The sequence below is a fragment of the Acomys russatus genome, chromosome 32, assembly GCF_903995435.1.
Source record: "Acomys russatus chromosome 32, mAcoRus1.1, whole genome shotgun sequence".
In the NCBI taxonomy this organism is placed as follows: domain Eukaryota; kingdom Metazoa; phylum Chordata; class Mammalia; order Rodentia; family Muridae; genus Acomys; species Acomys russatus.
The window spans coordinates 39,448,367-39,469,033 of NC_067168.1; the positions used below are offsets into that span (position 1 = coordinate 39,448,367).

At 46.6% G+C, this 20,667-nt stretch overlaps 1 protein-coding gene and 1 pseudogene across 4 annotated transcripts in view; both read left to right on the plus strand.

Annotated features, from left to right (window-relative positions):
- Positions 1-12,501: 12,501 nt before the first annotated feature.
- Positions 12,502-20,667, plus strand: part of Clasp2 (cytoplasmic linker associated protein 2) — a 179,612-nt gene continuing 171,446 nt past the window's right edge. The window contains exon 1 of one of the 4 annotated variants that reach the window (XM_051140338.1): positions 12,502-12,773. In XM_051140338.1, the coding sequence (XP_050996295.1) occupies positions 12,579-12,773 (195 nt within the window). In that variant the 5' untranslated portion in view covers positions 12,502-12,578. The remainder of the gene's footprint in view (positions 12,774-20,667) is intronic. The other 3 variants (XM_051140335.1, XM_051140336.1, XM_051140337.1) reach the window with 3 other exon arrangements.
- LOC127184101 (60S ribosomal protein L17-like) lies at positions 18,941-19,525 on the plus strand (annotated as a pseudogene).

The window sequence follows — 20,667 nt, forward strand, 5'->3', positions numbered from 1 at the left end:
GGGAAAATGAGTTTAATATAAAAAGAGGATTTTTTGAACTTTTCTACTTGGATCCCTGTCTTTAAGTGCCTTCCTTTCCGCCCCCCTCCTCCTCCGCCTTCTTTTCTCATTTTGGTTGGCTTGCACTGACTTCTAAGTATCCCTTTCTCTCCCTCCCTTTTCCTCTCGTGTTCTCTTTTTTTTTTTTTTTTTTTTTTTGAGGTCAGGGTCTCTGTTGCCCAGAGTAGCCTCAAACTGACTTAAAAGCCGAGGATAGCCCTGATCTTGGACTCCTGGTCCTTCTGTTTCTACCTCTCTGGGATTATAAGAGAACAAAAACATTAAAAAAAAACAAGCAAAAAAACAAACAAAAACAAAAACTAAGGTCTCACTATGTAGCTCTGGCTGACCTATAGCACTAGTTATGCAGACGGCACTGTCTCATGAGGATCCTTCTGCCTCTTCATACTGAGGGTTGGTGTTATGAAACATAAATGTGGGTACCATGGCAGTCCTATGCCAGGGTGTACCCTTGAGGAATTACTCCATGCAACAGATCTTGTATAAGAGGATTATTGGACGTGGGGGGAGGCTGAGGGGAGGGGAGTGAGAGCCTAGAAAAGTAGTCGAGCCAAACAAGTGGACATGTAGGCAGGCGGATGGATGGGGGGTGAGGGGTGGGCAGGCAGGCAGAGCCATGAGGGCAGAGAGAAGGACAGAGATCAAACCAATGCCATTTTGCTTTCAGGGCCTGAGAACTTGACTCCACCCTCCCCATCCCCCCCATCCCCGGCCCCTGGAGTTTCCAGGGAGAGCCACAAACATACAGCTATAGTAACCCTTCCTGGCAGCTGGCACCCAGGGCCAACCAATCAGAGCTACAGGTCACAGTAACCAGAACAAATGAAAAATACCCTCCTGTGGTCTGGCCCTGGTCCTGTACTCCCTCTAACCTATCATGTGACAGCAAGGTTTGGAAATTCCCCGCCTGCAGGGGGTTTTCCTTAAAAAAACCCTGTTCCCCTAGCACTAAGGGCTGCCATCTTCCCTCCTCATGAGGGGGTTGCCGGTCCAGGCTCTGAGCTTGACTAATAAATGAGACCCTGTATGATTTGCATCCAGCTGATTCCTGGTGGTCTTTGGGGGTTTCACAACTTGCGCGTTACAGAGAGACCGAGAGACAGAGACAGAGACAGACAGAGACAGAGACAGATGAGAAACACAGGTGGGGGGAGGGGAACCACACAGAGAGCTGGGTGGTAAGGTCCTTTTATTGGTCTCTATGCACCCCTGTTGCACCTGGTGGTGGAGGCTGGTAATGACGTAGACAATTGCTAGATCCCCGAGGGCAGGGCAGCAGAAGTGCCTGCACAGCAACAGTTGGAATTACAGACACACAACACAATGACTGGCGAACAAAAAGTCTTTTTAAAATGTTCTTAAAATACCAGTTAATTCAAAGATTTCTAAAAGTAGACACTTTAAGTCCTGAGTGAAGGCTTAAGTCTTCTTTAGGAAATAGGAGCTCGAAGAGGTCAAATTGTTCTATGGGGGGGGGGGGGGCGAATGGAAAGAATTCTGTGTATTCATTTTTTGTGCACTTTTTGTGGGTTTGTTTTTTCTGTTCTGAGAGGGTGAGCCATGAGCAGAGGCCAGGGGTGGAGGCTGGGGACGACTGTGCCTGGAGCTTGAGGTTAAAGTTACTTCAGTGGTCCTTGCCCCTTGACCATTCATGGTAGACTGCCACCTCCTCAGAACCTCGGGACCATTCTTGGTATGAAAACCAAGGGATGGACTGATGACAGGGGAGAGATCAGACCGCCAAGTAAAGACCAAGAATTCAGCAGAGGCAGCCAGAGGACCATGCGCCCACAGCTCCATAGGGAGTACACAGCGATCTGGGCCAGAACTTTGGTTCCTTCTCCCTGGGGCTAGAATGTGAACATTCAGGCCAATCTTAGCTGGATCTGTCTGATACCGGATCATACCCAGGAATGCCTTTGTAAAGCAACATCCACGCCGGGCAGTGGTGGCACGTGCCTTTAATCTCAGCACTCCGGCGGCAGAGGCAGGTGGATCGCTGTGAGTTCAAGGCCAGCCTGGTCTACAAAGCGAGTCCAGGACAGCCAAGGCTACACAGAGAAACCCTGTCTCAAAAAAAGAAAAAATAAATAAATAAAGCAACATCCAATCAAAACACTAGAAAGGTGGGACACACACACACACACACACACACACACACACACACACACATACACACATTAGCAGGAATGTGTACCTATGACAACATTCCTTAAAAGGCTAAGAGCAAGAAGACCATGAGTTCTAGGCTGGCCTGGGGCTACCTAGCAAGATCCTGTCACAAAACAAAACACAGCGAGGGGGAACATAAATGTCTTACGACCCTAGTTGGGGTCTCTGCCACTTATCATCTTGACAGCAATTTGCTATGACAGGGGCCATAAATAAAGCTGCTTTGAAAACCTTAATATTTAATCAGGGAATCTAAAAAGTGGATTCATTTTAGCCCCCTCTACTTCACAGCTGTCTGAGTATTTCACCTTTCACACTGGCTCTGATCCCAGCTGCTATATGCATGTGGTAAAATTGCTGGCTGAGGCTTACATTTCCCATGATGCACTGTAGTTTTTTTTTGTTTTGTTTTTTCTGCTTTCTCTGTTAAGACTCTGGTATTACTCCTGCAATCCCAGTACCTGGGGAGCCAAGACAGGAAGATCTCAAGTAGGAAGTCAGCCTGGGCTCTGTAGGGATTTTTTTTGTTTTGTTTTGTTCTTTGGTTTTTTTTTTTTTCCTAAAAACAAAACAAAAACAAACAAACAAAAAACCCAAACCAAACCACAAGACCACTTTGATGGGAAGGAAGGTGAGAATTCAAGAGTATCGACGGCTAGAGGCATGGCCCAGTGGATAAAGATGCTTCTGTTTGGGTGTGCTGCAGAGGCCTGAGGAGACTGTCGGGTGTCCTGCTGCTGTCTGCTTTGTTCCCTTGAGACTGGGCCTTTCGCTGGATCTGGAGCTATGCTGGCAGCCAGGAAGCCCAGCATTTCTTGTACCTGTGATTACATCTGTCTTTTTTTTTTTTTTTTTTTTTTTTTTTCTGTGTGTACTGGAGACTTGAACTTGTGTCTTCATGCTTGCTAGGCAAGCACTTTTACTGCTGAGCCATCTCTCTAGCCCTTCCGGTCTCTTTTAATAAGAGCTATTATACAAAAATCCTTAAGACTAATGATTCTATGAAGAAATTTACGCTCACCAGAGATACACTCACCAGAAAAGGGCCAGGCCCTGGGACAGCTTCTGTCACCAGCGGTAGGCACATGTGGCTGCCTCTCTTCCCACCATGACAGAATATGTGACAGAAGAATGGAACGGAGGAGAACTTTCTCTCAGTTCCCAGTTTCGAGAGTACAGTCCAACGCAGAGGGCAGACAGCACACACAGCAGGCTGATCCTTGGCAGCAGGAACAAGACAGTTGTTGGTCACATGACAGACAGGAGGCAGTACAGAGCTCAGGCCAGAAGCCAGATGGGTATGTCTTGAAATCCCACCCACACTGAGCTATGTCTACCAGGTAGGCCTCCTCACAGAAGGCCTCCACAAAGAGCAGGGCCATCTGGGTGGGACCCAGTGTTCCAGTTCAGCAGCCTTTAGCAGGGAGTCTCACATGGAAACCTCTGCAGAGCCCCATAACAACTGGCAAGATGTGTGAGACAAGCCTCAGAGCCACGAGTGCTTTTAGAGCAGGACTTTGGGAAAGAGAAGCAAAGACTGTTCACACTGTACTGCATTGGCTGGAGGGAAGAGGGGCTGCAAAATGCCAAGGACAGGCTGGGGACAGGCTGACTGTCCATGAGGATGCCCCCTCCTAGCTCCTGGATCCACTAGAGTTACCATCATGGCAAGCTCAGCTGTCATTTGGCCCCGGGGGCACTGGTGGCCTACCACATGGGCTTTACACAGTTTCAATACACACTCAGGAACATGGTTTAACCTAAGTCTATTTCAGCTGATTTGCTTTCTCTCCGTCCTCTGTCCTCTGTCCTCCACAGGACAATTAAGCACTTTCCTTTAGTCAGGGCATGAATCATATCAGGGGTCCCTCACTGCCATGACGTCATGTGAGCTTAAGCACCTCCTAATACTCGTATGAGGCTTTTGGGCTTTGCCATGACTGTCGGGTAAAGGCTTGGGAACTGTCCTCTGATGGTGTGGGCTCCAGTCTTACGCATGAAGGCGTGAGAAGCCAAAGACCAATGGAAGTTCCAGTCTAGGTCCAGGACCAGAGACCAATGTCAAAGGCCTCGACTGGAAAGCAGACTCTGCCATACTCACCCTTTTGTCCTCTTCCGGCCTTCAGAGACTTGGTGGAAGCTCTCCCACTGGGGAGGGGGGAGGGCAATGCATCTTCCTTCTCCAGTCACTGATTTGAGCATAAGTCCATCTAGGGATGTGTTAACAGCTACACTTAGAAAAAACACAGCCAGATAGTTTGGTACCCTTTGGCCCAGTCAAGAGGACACACACGCAAAGTCTTTATTATAAGACTCAGCTGTTATACATGCATGGCTGTGTGCATGTGCACACGTATGTGTTTGTATATGGGTGTCATACACAGATGTGGACGTGTGTGTGTGTGTGTGTGTGTGTGTGTGTGTGTGTGTGTGTGTGTGAGAACACTAGAAGTCAGTGTAGGGTGTCTTCCTCAATGGTACTTTGCCTCCTTTTTGAAGCAGGGTCACTCACTGAATGTAGGGGTCATTATTTTGGCCAGGTTGGCTGTTCATCAAGCCCCTGGGACCGCCCCGCCCCCACCATCCAAGCATTGGGCTTGCAGGCACATACTGCCATGCTTGGCTTTTATGTATATCCTGGGAATTGAACTCATGTCCTCCTGCTTCTGTGGCAAGCATGTTGCCATCTCTCTATCACCAAGGCTTTGTTAAATTTTGTGCCTGGCAACTTATGCTTGATCATTTCTTTTTGTTGGTTGGGTCACATTTCTAGAATCCAGATGCTCGAATATACATTCTTTGTTTTGTTTTGTTTTGTTTTTGAGATATGATCAGATTATGTACCTCTGGCTGCCATGGAACTATGTAGATCAGGCTGATCTCAAACTCACAGAGATCTACCTGCCTCAGACTCCCAAGTTCTGGGATTAAAGGCTGCTGGTACAAATACAAATTTTAAGCTTCTTTATGAACTATATGAGATAATCATTAAATAGAGGACCAGAGATCTGATAAACAAGTAGATCAATATATTAATATAAAAGGCGATCTTTTCTTTTTCCCTTTTTAACGAAGCTCTTGAATGCAGCTCAGGATGCCCTCAGTCAATGCTGATACCTCAGTGTGTCGGCATTCCAAGTGCTGGGGTTACAGGCATGTACCACCAGGGGTGGGAGGCAGAGGCAGGCAGATCTCCGAGTTTGAGGCCAGCCTGGTCTACAAAGTGAGTTCTAGGACAGCTAGGATTACAAAGAGTAGCCCTGTCTCAAAAAACCAACAATAAAATAAAACTCATGACCCTCTTGCCTTTGCCCTGAGTCTGGGCTTAGGTTTATGTCACTGTGGCCAGCAGCAGTTAGGACAGTTAGTGCTGCAAGCAATGGAAACATCCGTTCAGGCAGAGAAGTAAACGTATGCTTGGAAAGGTTTGCAGCTGGCTTCGTTTGAGACCGTTTGAGTGGTCCAGCAGTGAGAGCCTTGGTTCTCCATGAGGCCAGGATATGCCCACATAGAAATAAGGACAGTGGCCCATTTTCCCTAATACCCCTAGCAGCAAAGTCCCAGTGATAACTAACTTTGTTCAGGCCCATCTATCAATCAACCACCAAGACTAGACAGACAGGGCTTAGTGTTTATTGGAACTTGACTCTATGTTCCCAACATAGAGAAGAAAGGAGGACTCCGGCTGCCAACATCTCACCACACCTCACACCCCCAGAACAACCAGCTCTGTTGTCCTGTGTCTGGGACACTCCCTCTTCCAGCTCTGAAAGAGCTAAAACTGAGGCATTCAGGTCACACAAGCGGCTGGCCCTCTTACCCACTTAGCAAACAGAAGACCCAAAGGTGGGTGGGCAGATACATCTGTAGCTACAGAGAATCCAACTGCTTTAGGCTTGATGTTAGACTGACCATCTTTCTGGCCATCCCAGTCCCATCACTCTCTGGACCCTTGTCAGTGGACCTAATTCTGTAAGTTTTCAGTTTAGAGACCATCTTTTCTTTCTTTCTTTCTTTTTAATATTTTTATTTTATTTATTATTTATACAGTATTTGGCCCGAATGTGTGCCTGCACACCAGAAGAGGGCATTAGATCTCATGGTAGATGGTTGTGAGCCACCATGTGGTTGCTGGGAATTGACTTTTGGAAGAACAAACTGTGCTCTTAACCTCTGAGCCATCTCTCTGGCACCCCCCCAACTTTTCTTTCTTTCTTTCCTTCCTTCCTTCCTTCCTTCTTCCCTCCCTCCTTTCTTTCTTTCTTTTTTTTTTCTAGAGACAGAGTTTCTCTGTAGCCCTGGCCATCCTGGAACTTGCTCTGTAGACCAGGCAAGTGATGGGATTAAAGGTGTGTGGCACCACCAGATTTTTAAATCTCTCTCTCTCTCTCTCTCTCTCTCTCTCTCTCTCTCTCTCTCTCTCTCTGTGTGTGTGTGTTCCTCTCTGTCTCTCTCTTCCCCTGCCCCCTGTGTGTCTGATGTGTGTGTACATGGTGGTGGGGTATGTGAGTGCCAGAAAACAATGCAGGGTGGTAATCTGTGCCTTTCACCTTGCTTGAAGCAGAGTCTCTATGTTGGTTTTTCATTGTGTACACCAGACAGATGACCATCTTCCTTAGGATTTTATTGCTGTGAGAAGACACCATGACCACAGCAACTCTCATAAAGGAAAACATTTATCTGGGGCTGGCTTAGAGTTTCAGAGTTTTAGTCCATTATCATAATGGTGGAAAACAAGGTGGTATGTTGGTGGGCATGGTGCTGGAGAAGGAGCTGAAAGTTCTACATCTTGATCCACAGGCGGCAGAAGAAGACTGTGTGCCACACTGGGTGTAGCTTGAGCACAGGGAACTTCAAAGCCAGCCCCCACAGTGACACACTTTCTCCAACAAGTTCACACCTCCTAATAGTGCCAGTTTCTATGGGCCACACATAAAAACACAAGAGTATATGAGGGCCATACTTAGTCACACCGCCACCATGTCCCACAAGCCACTGGGGATTCCTGTTTCCATCTCTGTCTTCCTATAGGAGTGCTGAGATTACAGACGTATGCACTTGCTGTGGGTTTTGGAATTCAAATCCCAGTTCCAAGGCTTATTTTTACCTCCTGAGATCCTTTCCCACCAACCACTCACCTCTGGATTTCCAAAAAGCAACACTTACCTTTTATTATCCTTCCTAGAAAGCATAAAAAGAACTCTTTGCACCAAAGTATTCTGGGACAGGAGTCTTGAAATGGGCTAGTCTAGAATTCTGTCATACATTTGGTTTCATCTCTACATATGCCCAAGCATTTGTTTCCAGAAAATTTTGTGTGCTAAAGAGTTCTTTTCTTTTTAATAAAGGCTCCCACCATGTAGCCTTGGCCTGCCTGGACTTCACTATGTAACACAGCAGGAATGTACTGCCTTTTTCTGCTTCCCAAAATCCCAAATTCTGTGATTACAGGTGTGCATTACCATACCCAGCTAAGGAACTTTATGATCTTCCTGAAAATGTCTTTTACCAGTTATTTTATCAACCTCTATACCTCTATAGACATCTATACCTCTATAGATGTCACCATTACAAATTAACAATTGCCAGCATGGGAGGACTGGCCTTGCTACTTGTCTGCCATGAGGTGACATGGGTGAGGGAGAGATCTCCACCCCCACCCCCTGCACCTCCCTGCTGCAGGTGATAAAGCTGGTCCCAGGTCATGAGAGCAGGAGAGCAGGCCCCACCTCTCACTGGCTGCAGCACTCAGGAGTGCAGGCCCCGCACCCTACCTAGGCAGCACACAAGAGCTGGCCCTGGTGGCTAAGGAGCAGGAAAGATGGCTCTGCTTCTTGCTGGCTGCAGCATTGGGTGAGATAGCTGGGGCAGTGCTGGAGAACTCACCCTGGTGATGTAGGTGTGGAAGAGCTGGTGAGCTGGCCAGTTCAGCTACCAGCCAGGCACAGATCCAGGCTTTGAGTTGTCCCACCCCAACATCCACCCCATCTATGAACTGCTGGAGCACATGAAAGGGCCAGCCCTTCAGATCCAAAGCTGTAGGTAGGGTCTTCATGACACAGGGTGTAACAGGATATCCAAGAGGTTAAAGTTTAAAAAAAAGAAAGAAAAAACAAAAGAAAAGGAAAACAAATTAACAATTGCCTTGTTATTAACACACATACATCCAAATGTAAGGAAAAGGTTTGGATTATGTATGTCCCTGAATATATATTTAAATGACATTTTTTACAAGAACACAATTTTTCAGATTGACAACTTGTTTTGACCTAAGCAAATTTGGAAGTATCTATTATTTATTAAAGTGTCACTGAAGTAATTTCCTTCCTTTCTACCTCTTCCATTCTCCAAGGTAATTAAAAATCAACATCAACTTTTTTCTTTTTCTTCCTTTCTCTCTCTCTCTCTCTCTCTCTCTCTCTCTCTCTCTTTCTCTGTGTAGCCTTGGCTGTCCTGGACTCACTTTGTAGACCAGGCTGGCCTCAAACCCACAGCAATCCACCTGCCCCTGCCCCCATGGTGGGATTAAAGGTGTATGCCACCACGCCCAGCTGTTCCTCAATAGTTGCCATGTCAAGACAATCATGACAGCCAAAGCTTCTTGATAAAAGGCAAGTGAAGGAGCATCCTTGAAACCTACATGTGGCCATCAGTCACAGCCTTACTGTTGTCTTAACTGTCGCCTCAGGAAAGAACCAGAGCCAAGCCAGTGGAGAAGCCTCGAGAGCTCCTGCCAGGATGGGTATGGTTGTTCTAGGCCTTTCTGAGCAAGACAGTCCCCAGCTCAGCAACCAATGGCTAACACAGCAGGCCAGACAACCCAAAGTGCAACACAACTTGTTAGTGTTTTTTCCTTATCAGTAAGCTCTGCTAAATGAAATGGAAATGTGCCATTTAAAACATCCAGTCACAGGCCAGTGGGGGCAGGATTTTATTTATAGTACTTTGTAGATAATTTTTTGTTACAAAACATTTTAAGAAATGGTCTTTTATAACGTGTAACTTTTCCTGAAAACACTAGATTGGTGGGTCCTTGTAGACTTTTGAGAAGTCTCCCGTTTGTGAAATGGGGGTGGTATCTTTGTAGTTTGTTTTTCAGCAATCTAAAAGGTTGACACCCTTGACAAGGAAATATTAATGGATTTATGGGTACTCTCAAAGCACAGATTTTTCCCTATCATTCATTACACACAAATTCCGCACCCCCCCCTAGGCTTATATGGAACACAAGGCATTGGTTTTCAGGAAAAAGTGGAGTGATGTTTATTTTCCGTATCAGATTCCATGACTAAAGTTTTTTATGGCTTAAAATCCCAGTCAGAACTCTCCATGAAGGTACAGGGAAACTTGGCTGAGATAGCTAAATTCTGCTTGGCATTTCCTGCCTCAGTATCCCAGGGAGCCCTGTTTCTCTGGGAACCTTTGCCTCTGGTGTAGAGACCACGCCCACCTACCCAATATCTCATTTGTCTAATGGACCATCCATTCGCCGATCCAAATAAGAGTAACCTCAGCCAGGCAGAGTGACACATGCCTATAACCCCAGCATGAGGGAGACAGAGGCAGGAAGATCTGGAGAGCAAAGATAATTTCAGATTCAAAGCAAGATTCAGGACAGCCTGGGTACCAAGAGACCTTGCCTCTTTTTTTCCCCTCCAAGATAGGGTTTCCTTGTGTTACACCCCTGGCTGTCCTGGACTCCCTTTGTAGACCAGGCTGGCTTCGAACTCAGAGATCCACTTGCCTCTGCTTTCTGAGTGCTGGGATTACACGTGTGCGCCACCAGGCCAGGAGACCTTGTCTTAAAACAAAACCCCCAAACCAGAAAACTGGGACAAACTGACTCAGGGGGGAAAAACAGTTGCTACCCAGCTTGCATTCTATCTGCAGAACCCGCATGGAGGAAGCAAGGACCTGTGTCCAGGAGCTGTCCTCTCATCTGCACACGCTCCATGCTTTTGCCACTGCCTCTTTTCCCAAACACATAATGGAATAAACAAGCCAAAGTGGAACCTTCTGCCCTGAGTGCAGATTTGGCATCCCTGATATCCCTGTTTCTGAGACTCAAGTGTTGCAGCTGAGGTCTCTTCTTGCAGAGGAGCTTAACTTCCTTCTGGTACGGACTTTTCCCTTATAAGAGGTTAGCTCACAATCTAAAGAAAAGCAAAACGGGAGGAGGCCCAACGGTATTTTCCAATTGAAGGGCTGTGTGAAGGAGCCTTGCACCCCAGGACACAGTGGGGAGGTCAAGAGATCAAAACCACTGTCGGTGTGGAGATGTGAAGAGAGGAATCCCACAACTCCCAGTGCTGCAACTCAATCCCCGTCTTGACTGTCTTCGGCAGTATTCATCATCAAACCTGGCGTCTTCCCCAGCCACGCAAGTGTTCTGCCAGGGAGGAACAGCTCTACTTTTTGTCCTCATTGTTTTTGCTATGAGAATTCTACTGTAAGGCTATAGGACATCTATCTCCCAGTGTGCAGACATCTGTAGTATTTCCAGTTGGGCTATGCTGTATCTTGGTAAGCCACTCCCATTTGTTCCCTAATACCCCACCCAGGAGAGAACACAATGGCTTTCTTGGTGGATATTTGTTGAAAATGACTTCATATTAGCAGTGTGGTCACTTCATTTCTAGTTTTTATATGGAACATAAACTACAATTAGAACAAAATTTACTCAGAGTTTCCACTATTTTCATAAGTAACAATACACCATACCAGTCTTGTTAAAAATAGACACAAGGGCCGGGCAATGTGGCGCATGCCTGTGATCCCAGCACCTAGCGAGGCAGAGGCAGGTGGATCGCTGTGAGTTCAAGGCCAGACTGGTCTACAATGGAAGTCCAGGTCAGCCAGGGTTGCACAGAGAAACCCTGTCTCGAAAAACAAACAAACAAGCAAACAGACACACGCAGCTGGTCGTGGTGGTGCATGCCTTTAATCCACTCCATTGCACAAAAAAAGTCTACAAGGACCCATGAATCTAGTGATATCAGGGCTATGAAAGAATACAACTGACCGAGTCCTAGGGATATTGAGATCAGGGTCAAAGAAAAAGGGAGGGGTGAAGGAAAGGGAAAGAACACAGTGTGGCGTTACATAATTTAAAAAAGGGGAAACAATCCCACCACATTAGAAATAAAATTAGAATGAACGCAAGAGACTGAGGGCGAAGGATCAAGAGTTCCAGACAAGTCCGAGCTTCACAGGCAAATCAATTCTCGACAAATTCGAGGCGCGATGGCTCAGCAAAAGCTAGTGCTACTTTTGCAGAGAAACCAGGTTCAGTGCCCAGCACTCGCATGAGGTGGCTCACAACTGTGTGTAAATCCACTTCTGACTTCTTGTCTTCTGCAAGCAGGCACTTGTATGCACGTGGTGCATGCACGCACACAACACACACACAAGTGCAAACTTGTATACATAAAATAAATCTTATCAATAAACAGTCCCAGCCTTTCCCAAACAAAACTCGAGTTTTGTGGCTCAGGCTTGGGAGGTAGAGGTAGGACCAGAAATTTAAGATCATTCTCGGACAAGTTCGAGGATAGCATGTACTATATAAGTCAGAAAGAAAGAAAGAAAGAAAAGAAAGAAGTAAAAGAAACGAAATCAACTGCCAACAAAAATCAAATTGGAATCGCCTAGGGCAGAGGTGGTTGGTTAGTGGGTTACAGCGGTCTGGGAACTTCCCGAAGAGAGAGTGGGAAGTGAAATTGCGTTAACAGAAATGTGCATCCACTTGCAAAACCTCGATATCAACTAGAAACAGAAAGCCTTCCACAGCGGCTGCGGAGGCGGCTGCAGGGAGGCACGGCCGGAGCTTTGCGAAGAACGTGAACCATGTATTCCGGGTTTAAAAGACGGCGGGGGCGGGGCGGGGCGGGGTGGAGTGAGATCAAGTACCAAAAAGTTTCTTTTAGTATTGACGACGGCGGCGCAGCAAATCGCCGGAGATTCCCGGATTCCCACAGGGGCCTTCCGGGGACGCCCACGCGAGTAGACCGAAGCGACCCCGACCGCCCAGGACTCCCCGCCCTCAGTAGCCCCACAGGCCGCAGCCCCCGCGGGCCTCGGGCGCGCCGGAGGCCGGACGGGCGCGGCGCTCTGACGTCACGCGCGCGCTGACGTCACCGGCAGCCGCAGCCTCTGAAGCGGGGCTAGGACCGGGGGGCGCCGAGTTTGACTAGTTTAGGGGGGCCGTCCCCCTCGCCGGCCGCGGTGCCCCAGGGAGCGGCGCCTCCGGGTGGCGAGCGCTTCTCGGAGTCCCCACCGCCGCGCCTGGGCGGTGCTGCGAGGAAAGTTGGCGGCGGAGGGGCGGCTGAGGGGCGGCGGGCGCGGCCATGGAGCCCCGCGGCGCCGAGTACTTCTGCGCCCAAGTGCTGCAGAAGGACGTGAGCGGCCGGCTGCAGGCGGGCGAAGAGCTGCTGCTCTACCTCGGCGCGCCCGGCGCCATCCCGGACCTGGAGGAAGACCCGAGCCGCCTGGCCAAAACAGTGGACGCGCTCACCGGCTGGGTGGGCTCGAGCAACTACCGGGTGAGCGGCGCAGCGAACCGGCTCGCGGCCGGGGGCGGGAGGGCGGGCGCGCTGCTCGCCGCGGCTCTTTAACCCTGCCGCTGGGGTCCGGACGCGCGCTGGCATCGCCCCCAGGTTTGGGGTGCAGGCGACGATTCCGTGACACGTTGCGGAGCCGCATGGCGCTTTACAAAGTGATAACTTGCAGCCAAACGCTTGAAGACTTTGTAACGTTTGTACACGTCCGTGTAACGCCTGCGTCGAGACAGGGCGTTTGAGTACGTCGCGAAGTTGGGACAGTCGAGTTCGTCGCTTCCAAGTGATTTGTGTTTTACTTAATCTCATTTCTTTTCTTTCTCCTTCTCTTTCTCCTCTCTTCCTTTCTCTTTACTTCTCTCCCTTCCCTTTCTCCTCTCCGTCTTTCCCTCCCCCTCTCCCTTGCTTCCTATTTTCTCAGCCTCCTCTCTCTCCCTTCCTCTTCCCCTCTCCCTTTCTCCCTCTTTTTTTTTTTTCCCCGTTCGTAGTTTTTACACGAAGGTTGTGATCTCTCAAAAAGCATCTTTAGCGCTTATGCAGGCCCTCCGAAAGAAAGGACTGCCCATCTCATAGCATTGGTTACTTTTCCCTTAATTGACAACAGACAGCCGTTGACCGCTTAATTGTCCTCTTGTTTTCCACAGTTGGGGACGAACTCAGATTTGAAATACCGTGTGCTATCAGATTTAGTTGATGCTGCAAACAAAAAGGGAGCGAGGAGGAGTAGCGTGAGGTACAGGAGGGATGGGTGTTGAGTCAGGAGCAGGGAGGTTGTTGTGTAGCCGGGATGGAGATAAGTAAATACTCTGTAATTTGCCGGTTCCGGAGTCGTTAGCAGTTACTTTTCTTTTTAGTCTTCTGGTGGCAGTATTGCTTTAAAATGCAGGCGGAGACTTCTCCCTGGATGGAGTGAGTGATTCTTAGTGATATCTTAAGCAAATCGGCTATACTTTGAAAACATTTATCTGTAGAGTCAAGAAAAATAAATTGTATAATAATGCAGTTTTAAAGGTGAGACCTATATGAATTTTAAGAAGGTTAGCTTTTACCAAGATTTTAAGTTTCACAAGCATATCAATTATACATAGTGGGCTTATTGTGACATTTTCTTTTTTTTCTGGTTTTTCGAGACAGGGTTTTTCTGTGTGGCCTTGCCTGGCCTGGACTCACTTTGTAGACCAGGCTGGTTTCAAACTCACAGATCTCCACTTGCCTCTGCCTCCCGAGTGCTTCATTGTGACATTTTTATGTGTAAAGCAGTTTGTTCACATTCACTGCTCACTATTACGCTTCCACTCTTGCAATTTCCATATACTCCCCTTACCTTCATGCTTTTGTTTTTAAGTAAATGAATCAGTAATCTTAATTAGGGTTGCTTAAACGAGCATGGGTGAGGGGTTCTATATAGGAACGTGGGCATCTTACTAGTGGCTATATCATGGAAGAAAGTGTTTCCCCAAAGGTAATGTTTGAGGCCAAGTTGGACTATATATATATAAAATGAGACTCTGCTTAAAAAAAAAAAAAAATTGGAAAAAGTTAGTCTTTACTAAAATATGGTTACTTGGGGAGTATTAATTTCTTTTGAAGAAATTAGCTAGGTACCTCCTGTGTAAGAAAGGCATATGTGTAGTCAGCATGGCTGTTTTATGCTCTGTTGCAGCACTGGCTCTGGTGGGAAGTCAGCCCTTTAGTAGTGTTGGCTCGCCTTCTCCAGTGAAAACTCATGTGCCTCACTGTCCCGCTGCCAGTAGGATTGCCATGGCAGCCTTCAGATGTTGGTCAGCAAGCGGCAGTTGCCGTGCCATACTGTTGCAGGTTTTTTGTCATGTCTTGAGCTTCCAAGTTACCTGCTTAGAATCCTAACAGGAAGTGCCTGAGGCTCCCAAATTCCTTCCATGTTCCTCACAAGATACTGTAGCCTGAGACCACTTGAGCAGTTAGTAGTGCCATGAGCTCTTCAGCTCTGTGTCAGCACTTCTGGTGGCATTGCCCATTCCTCTTTCTTTCCTCTTATAGGAATGACTTGCCCATCTTCCTTACTTAGGTCCACTCCTTGGCTCTGGTGTTGGGTGCCATGCCTTCATCTCTACTCAAGGGCATGGATCACTCAATCTACTAGTCCTTGTTACTTAGTATTTTAGCATAAAGACTTTTCTAATGCTTATCAGAGGGCATTCTAGTATAATGAGCCTGTCACTGGGTCTTTATTTTTTTATTACTATTTTTATTTATTTATTAATTTGTTTTTTGAGACAGGGTTTGGCTGTCCTGGAACTTGTTCTGTAGACCAGGCTGGCCTTGAACTCATAGAGATCTGCCTACCTCTGTATCCCAAGTGCTGGGATTAAAGGTGTGCGCCACCATCGCCTGGCTATTTATTGACACAAGATCTCTCATTTAACTATGTGGCCCTGGCTAGCTTGGAACTCACTGTGTAGACCAGGCTATCTATAGATACACAGAGATCTGCCTAGGTCCCCCTAGGGCTGGGATTAAAGGTATGTGCCATCACTTCTGGTTTGTTTTTAATTTTTGAAAAATTGCTTTATTGTTTATGTGTATGGGTGTTTTGAATGCATGTGTGTCTGTGTACTGTGTGCATGGCTGGTGCCCACAGAGGCCGGAAGAAGGCATTTGAATCCCTTGGAACTGGAGTAACAGACAGTTGAGAGCTGCCATGTGAATGCCGGGAATAGAACTCTGGAAGCACAGCCAGTGCTCTTGGCTGCCAAGCCGTCTCGCCTACCCTCGTAGCTAGAGTAGAATTAATACGGGGTTAAGACAGAGTTAGAGGCAGGCGGATGTACAGATGGACAGGCTCAGTTCTGTTTGTTTTTGAGACAAGTTTTCATATGGCTTACGTTGGCCTCAAGCTCACTGTGCATCTGAGGCTTTGTGATCTTATTTTAAATGTGGTAGAAGGTTTATATGAGGGACAGTCCTTTAGTTGGAAAGTAAAAGAAGAACAAAATAATCCCTTGGTTTGTTGGCAGTGGCAGTGCTGAGAAGTGGACTTTTGGTGTGTGTGTGTGTGTGTGTGTGTGTGTGTGAGAGAGAGAGAGAGAGAGAGAGAGAGAGAGAGAGAGAGAGAGAGAGAGAGAGAGAGAGAGAGAGAGAGAGAGAGAGTGTGTGTGTGTGTGTGTGTGTGTGTGAGAGAGAGACAGACAGAGAGACAGAGACAGAGAGACAGACAGGATGTGGTGGCTGGAATGCAAATGGCTCCCTTAAGTGCATATATTTGAGCACTCTATTTGGTGGACTACTCAGGAAGGACTAAGACATGTGGCCTTGTTGGAGGAGCTGTGTTACTGAGAGTGGGTTTTGAAGTCTCCAAAGCCATGTCAGGATAGTCTCCCGTCTTCCCAGCTTTTGGGTCAGGGCTGTAAGTGCTGTTTCAGCACCGTGCTAGTCTGCTCCCTGCTGGGATGCTCATGAACTAGTCCCCTGAAACTGGAAGCAAGTCTCAAGTAAATGCTGTCTTCCGCAAGTTGCCTTGCTTCTGGTGTCTCGTCGTAACAACAGAATAGTAACTAAGACACAGGGTCTCTCTGTGTAGTCCTGGCTAGTCAAGAACTTATGTATTGTGTAGCCCAGGCTGCCCTTGAACTCACAGAGATCCCTCTGCCTCTGCCTCCTTGTGCTGAAAGCAGAGCATGTATCATTCCGCCCAGCCAAACATTTGAGACTGTAATTTGTGGTAGGTCAAGTAGGACTTTGTTTTGCATTGATGTGAGGATTGAGAGAAACAAGAGTTAAAGATACTGCCTTCTTGAGCAGTAGGATAGGCATGCTATCTGCTAAAATGGAGAACAGGTGGGCATGGGTAAAGGAATGGAAAAGTTTGGTTTTTACTAGGTTACATTGGAAAGATTGTTTAATATCAAGGTTAAAATGTTTACATGTCTGGGGTCTAGAATCTGTTGGAGAAGTCATAACTAGAGGTTTCAGATCATAGGAATGGGCATATGTGTGTGCATGCGTGTGTGTGTGTGTGTGTGTGTGCGTGTGCGCGCGCGCATGCTGATATTTGGATTTTGCTAAAATCCTTGCAGGTTTTGGAGCAATATTATATTAATAAAATTTCCCTTTTACGTATTGTTAAAATGAAAATCACCACTTAAAAGCTGTCCTCGTGAGTCTCAGACTCTGTCTTAAGGGCTAAGTTTGCACGATATCATTGACTCTATAGGATGCCTTTCCTTACTCTCTCTTCTAGGAAAGATGACCTAAGAAGTATCTTGACTTAGGTCAGAGCCCAGGTAAATTAGCAGAAGAGAACTTGAATGTTCTTTCCGTTTTTGTACCTCTTAACGGTTAATAGCATTTACATTTTGTCTACAAACACAACAAAGTTGACTGAAAAAAATAACTAGCATTTACAGTATTAACCCATAGTGTTCGATTATTGAATTGATAGTACTTTTCATTTCTGGGTGTCCAAGATCACAGTCCATTCATCATTTGTTTTTCTGTTTGTTGTGTGTGGTCTAGGCGCACACTTGTGCCACAGTCCACATCTGGAGGCCAAAGAATAACTTACAGGAGATGTTTTCCTCCTTTGACCATGTAGGTCCTGGGGATCAAACGCAGGTTGTAAGCGCCTTTACACAGTGGCCCCCTGAGCTATCCTGCTGGCCCTCACTTGGCATTCCATACTTCCCAGTTAATACCAGTCTCACCTAAGTCATATTTCCTGTTAACTACCACATTCTTAAAATATACCAGCTTTAGTAGATTGTTCTAAGTGGGGGTATGGTTGTGCCAGAGGACAACTTGTAGAAGCTAGCTTCCACCACATGGGCTCTGGGAATTGAACTCAGTGCCAGGTTTCATGGCAAGTACTTCTACCTGCTGTGCCATTTTGCTACTCCAAGTGTGCTGGTTTTGGTTAACAGAAGGGAGGCAGGGTTTACCTCTCATCACTGCATACTGATTTTGTCTGGAGGATGAACATCCAGGCTGTTTTTAGCTTTTTTACTTTATGTTGCCAGTGTGTGCATATACATGAGAATTTGTCTAGGTGAGTGATTTCGGTGGAGTCAGAATTTAGTCTTTCTCTCCTGGGCATTAGTGTGTAGCCCGGGATGCTTTCAATGCCCCAGCTTCAAGCTCTGCTGTGCTGCGGTGTCTAGCTTCAGTGCCCTCCTCTCATGCTCCTTTTACAATTCTGAAATAGTATCAAGCACATCATCTTTAAAACTCCTTGCTATATCCTAGCTGTACTAAAAAGGAGACTTACACATAATTATGATGAGAGAAAATGTGCATTTCCCCATAATATTTATAAGGGATTGATAGGTCCTAGAGCTCTTCTTCCCTTAGATAGTAAAACCTATAGATGCTTGAGTTCATTACATAAAATGTACTGTACATGCCTATATATATCCTCCTGGGTACTTGAAATTATTTCTCATTCAATACATATATTGTATTGGTCAAAGAATAGTGACAAAGGAAGACAGTCTGTAGATGTTCAGCACAGTCTTAGTTTCTCCCCCCGCCCCAAATATTTTCCATCTGATGTCAGTTGAATCTGAGAATGTAGAGCCTGTGGATATGGAAGGCTGATGGTATCTAATTGTGCCAGTCTGACTAAGAAGATGTAACAATAGTCATATGGCTGCACTAGAGCATATAATTGCTGGAATGCCACCATACCAATTAGACCATTATAGAAGAATGGTTGCTGGTGACTCAGACTTTGAAAGTGATGTAGTTATTGGAGAACTTCATTTCTTCAGTATACATTGACTTGGAACAGTTTGACTAATTGGCTGGGGAAATGGCTCAGTGGGTAGGTAGCTTGCCATGGAAGTGTGAAGACCTGAGTTTGTGTCCCTAGGCTCCACATAGAGACTGATGGTGGAAAGCATGCGTCTGCAATCCTACCACCTGTAGGAGATGGAAAGTGGAGCTAGGTGAGTTGCTGGCTAGCTGGCCTCAAAATATACAAAACAAGAAGAGACCCTGGCCAGGTGTGGTGGCGCACGCCTGTAATCCCAGCACTCGGGAGGCAGAGGCAGGTGGATCACTGTGAGTTCAAGGCCAGTCTACGCTACAAAGTGAGTCCAGGACAGCCAAGGTAAAACAGAGAAACCCTGTCTCGAAAAACAAAACAAAACAACAACAACAACAACAAAAAAAGAGACCCTGGCTCCTCTTCCTGTAAGTGGCCAGAGGCGACCTGTGAAGATGGTTCACTACTCACTTGACCCAGAAAACCCTACAAAATCATGCAAATCAAGAGGTTCAAATCTTCGTGTTCACTTTAAGAACACCTGGAAACTGCTCAGGCTATCAAGGGTGTGCATATCTGAAAAGCCACCAAGTATCTGAAAGACGTCCCTTTAAAGAAGCAATGCGTGCTGTTACAGCCGTATAATGGTGGAGCCGGGAGGTGCACCCATGCCCAACAGTGGGGCTCAACTCAGGTTGGTGGCCAAAAAAGGATGCTGAATTTTTGCTGCACATGCTGAAAAATGCAGAGTGTAGTGCTGAACTTAAGGGTTTCGTTGTAGATTCCCTGGTCATTGAACACATCCAGGTGAACAGGCACCTAAGATGCATTGATGAACTTACAGAGCCCATGGCCGGATTAACCTGCACATGAGCTCCCCAGCCACATCGAGATGATCCTCACTGAAAAGGAGCAGATTGTTCCAAAGCCAGAAGAGGAGATGACACAGAAGAAAAAGAGATCTTAGAAGAAACAAAAACTGATGGCACGGGAATAAATTCAGCATAAAATAAATGCAAATAAAAGTAAAAAAGAGAGGGGGGGGGGAGAGAGAGATACCCTGTTTCAAACAAGACCAACACTTGAGATTGTTAGCTGTTCTACACACGTGGATTTATTGTACACCTCCCCTCCGTCCCCCGCCCAATATACATGAAAAATTGGTGTTGTCTATCTCATGGGACATCCATTTCATTAAGACCCTCTTTATAAAACTTGAAAATACTGGGATTATAGGTGTGTGTATGATCAAACTTGGCTGGTTCTCTGTCCCTTTGTCCCTCCCTCCCTCCCTCCCTCTCCCCCCTACTCAATTCTCATCTCCCTCTTCATTCTTAGGGTCCTCATTGGCTAAGATGCAGCACCAGTCAACACCCCTTCTTCATTCCTGAGCCAGTGCTACTGAAGATAGGTGGAAAACCACAAAACCTCTTTAACTGGCTTAATTTAAATTCCTGGGCTCTGTGGTGACCCCTAATACTGTCTGGCCCTTAAAGTGTATTTTCTAGTTTTACATCTTTTTCTCTCTCCTCAAACTGTACCAATATCTCTTCTGCTGATACTGTAAATCACTGCTATTTCTCTGTGTGGCCTTGGCTGTCCTGAACTCACTTTGTAGACCAGGTTGGCCTTGGACTCACAGCATTCCACCTGCTTCTGCCTCCCAAGTGCTGGGATTAAAGGCTTGCACCACCACACCTGCCTAGATCGCTGAGTTTTATTTATTTAATCTGTGTATGTATGCTCATGTGCTTGGCTAATTATTCTATAATATTCTTTCACTAGTTTTCTTAGAGTTTATAATTTTTCCTTAGATTCTTCAAGTTAATTTTGTAAAAAACAAAAAATAAAAAGTCCTGTAAGACTTGTCTCTAGCAGGAGAAGGAGCATGGTGGGCATGTGTTCTTTATGAGCACACATGTCCTTCCTGTCACCTTAGTGGAAGAACAGCTATGGCTATGCATCATCTCATGCTGTTAGTCAGACTCTGGGGTGGAGTGAGGGTGTCTTATGGAAGAGTTGGGGATAGAAGAACCTGGAGGGAACAGGAGCTCCATGAGGAGACGGAAGGCGTGTGGGGCGGGGGAGAGGGGGCTTGCAGTGACTGATGCACCATCCAAGGACCATGCATGGTAATGA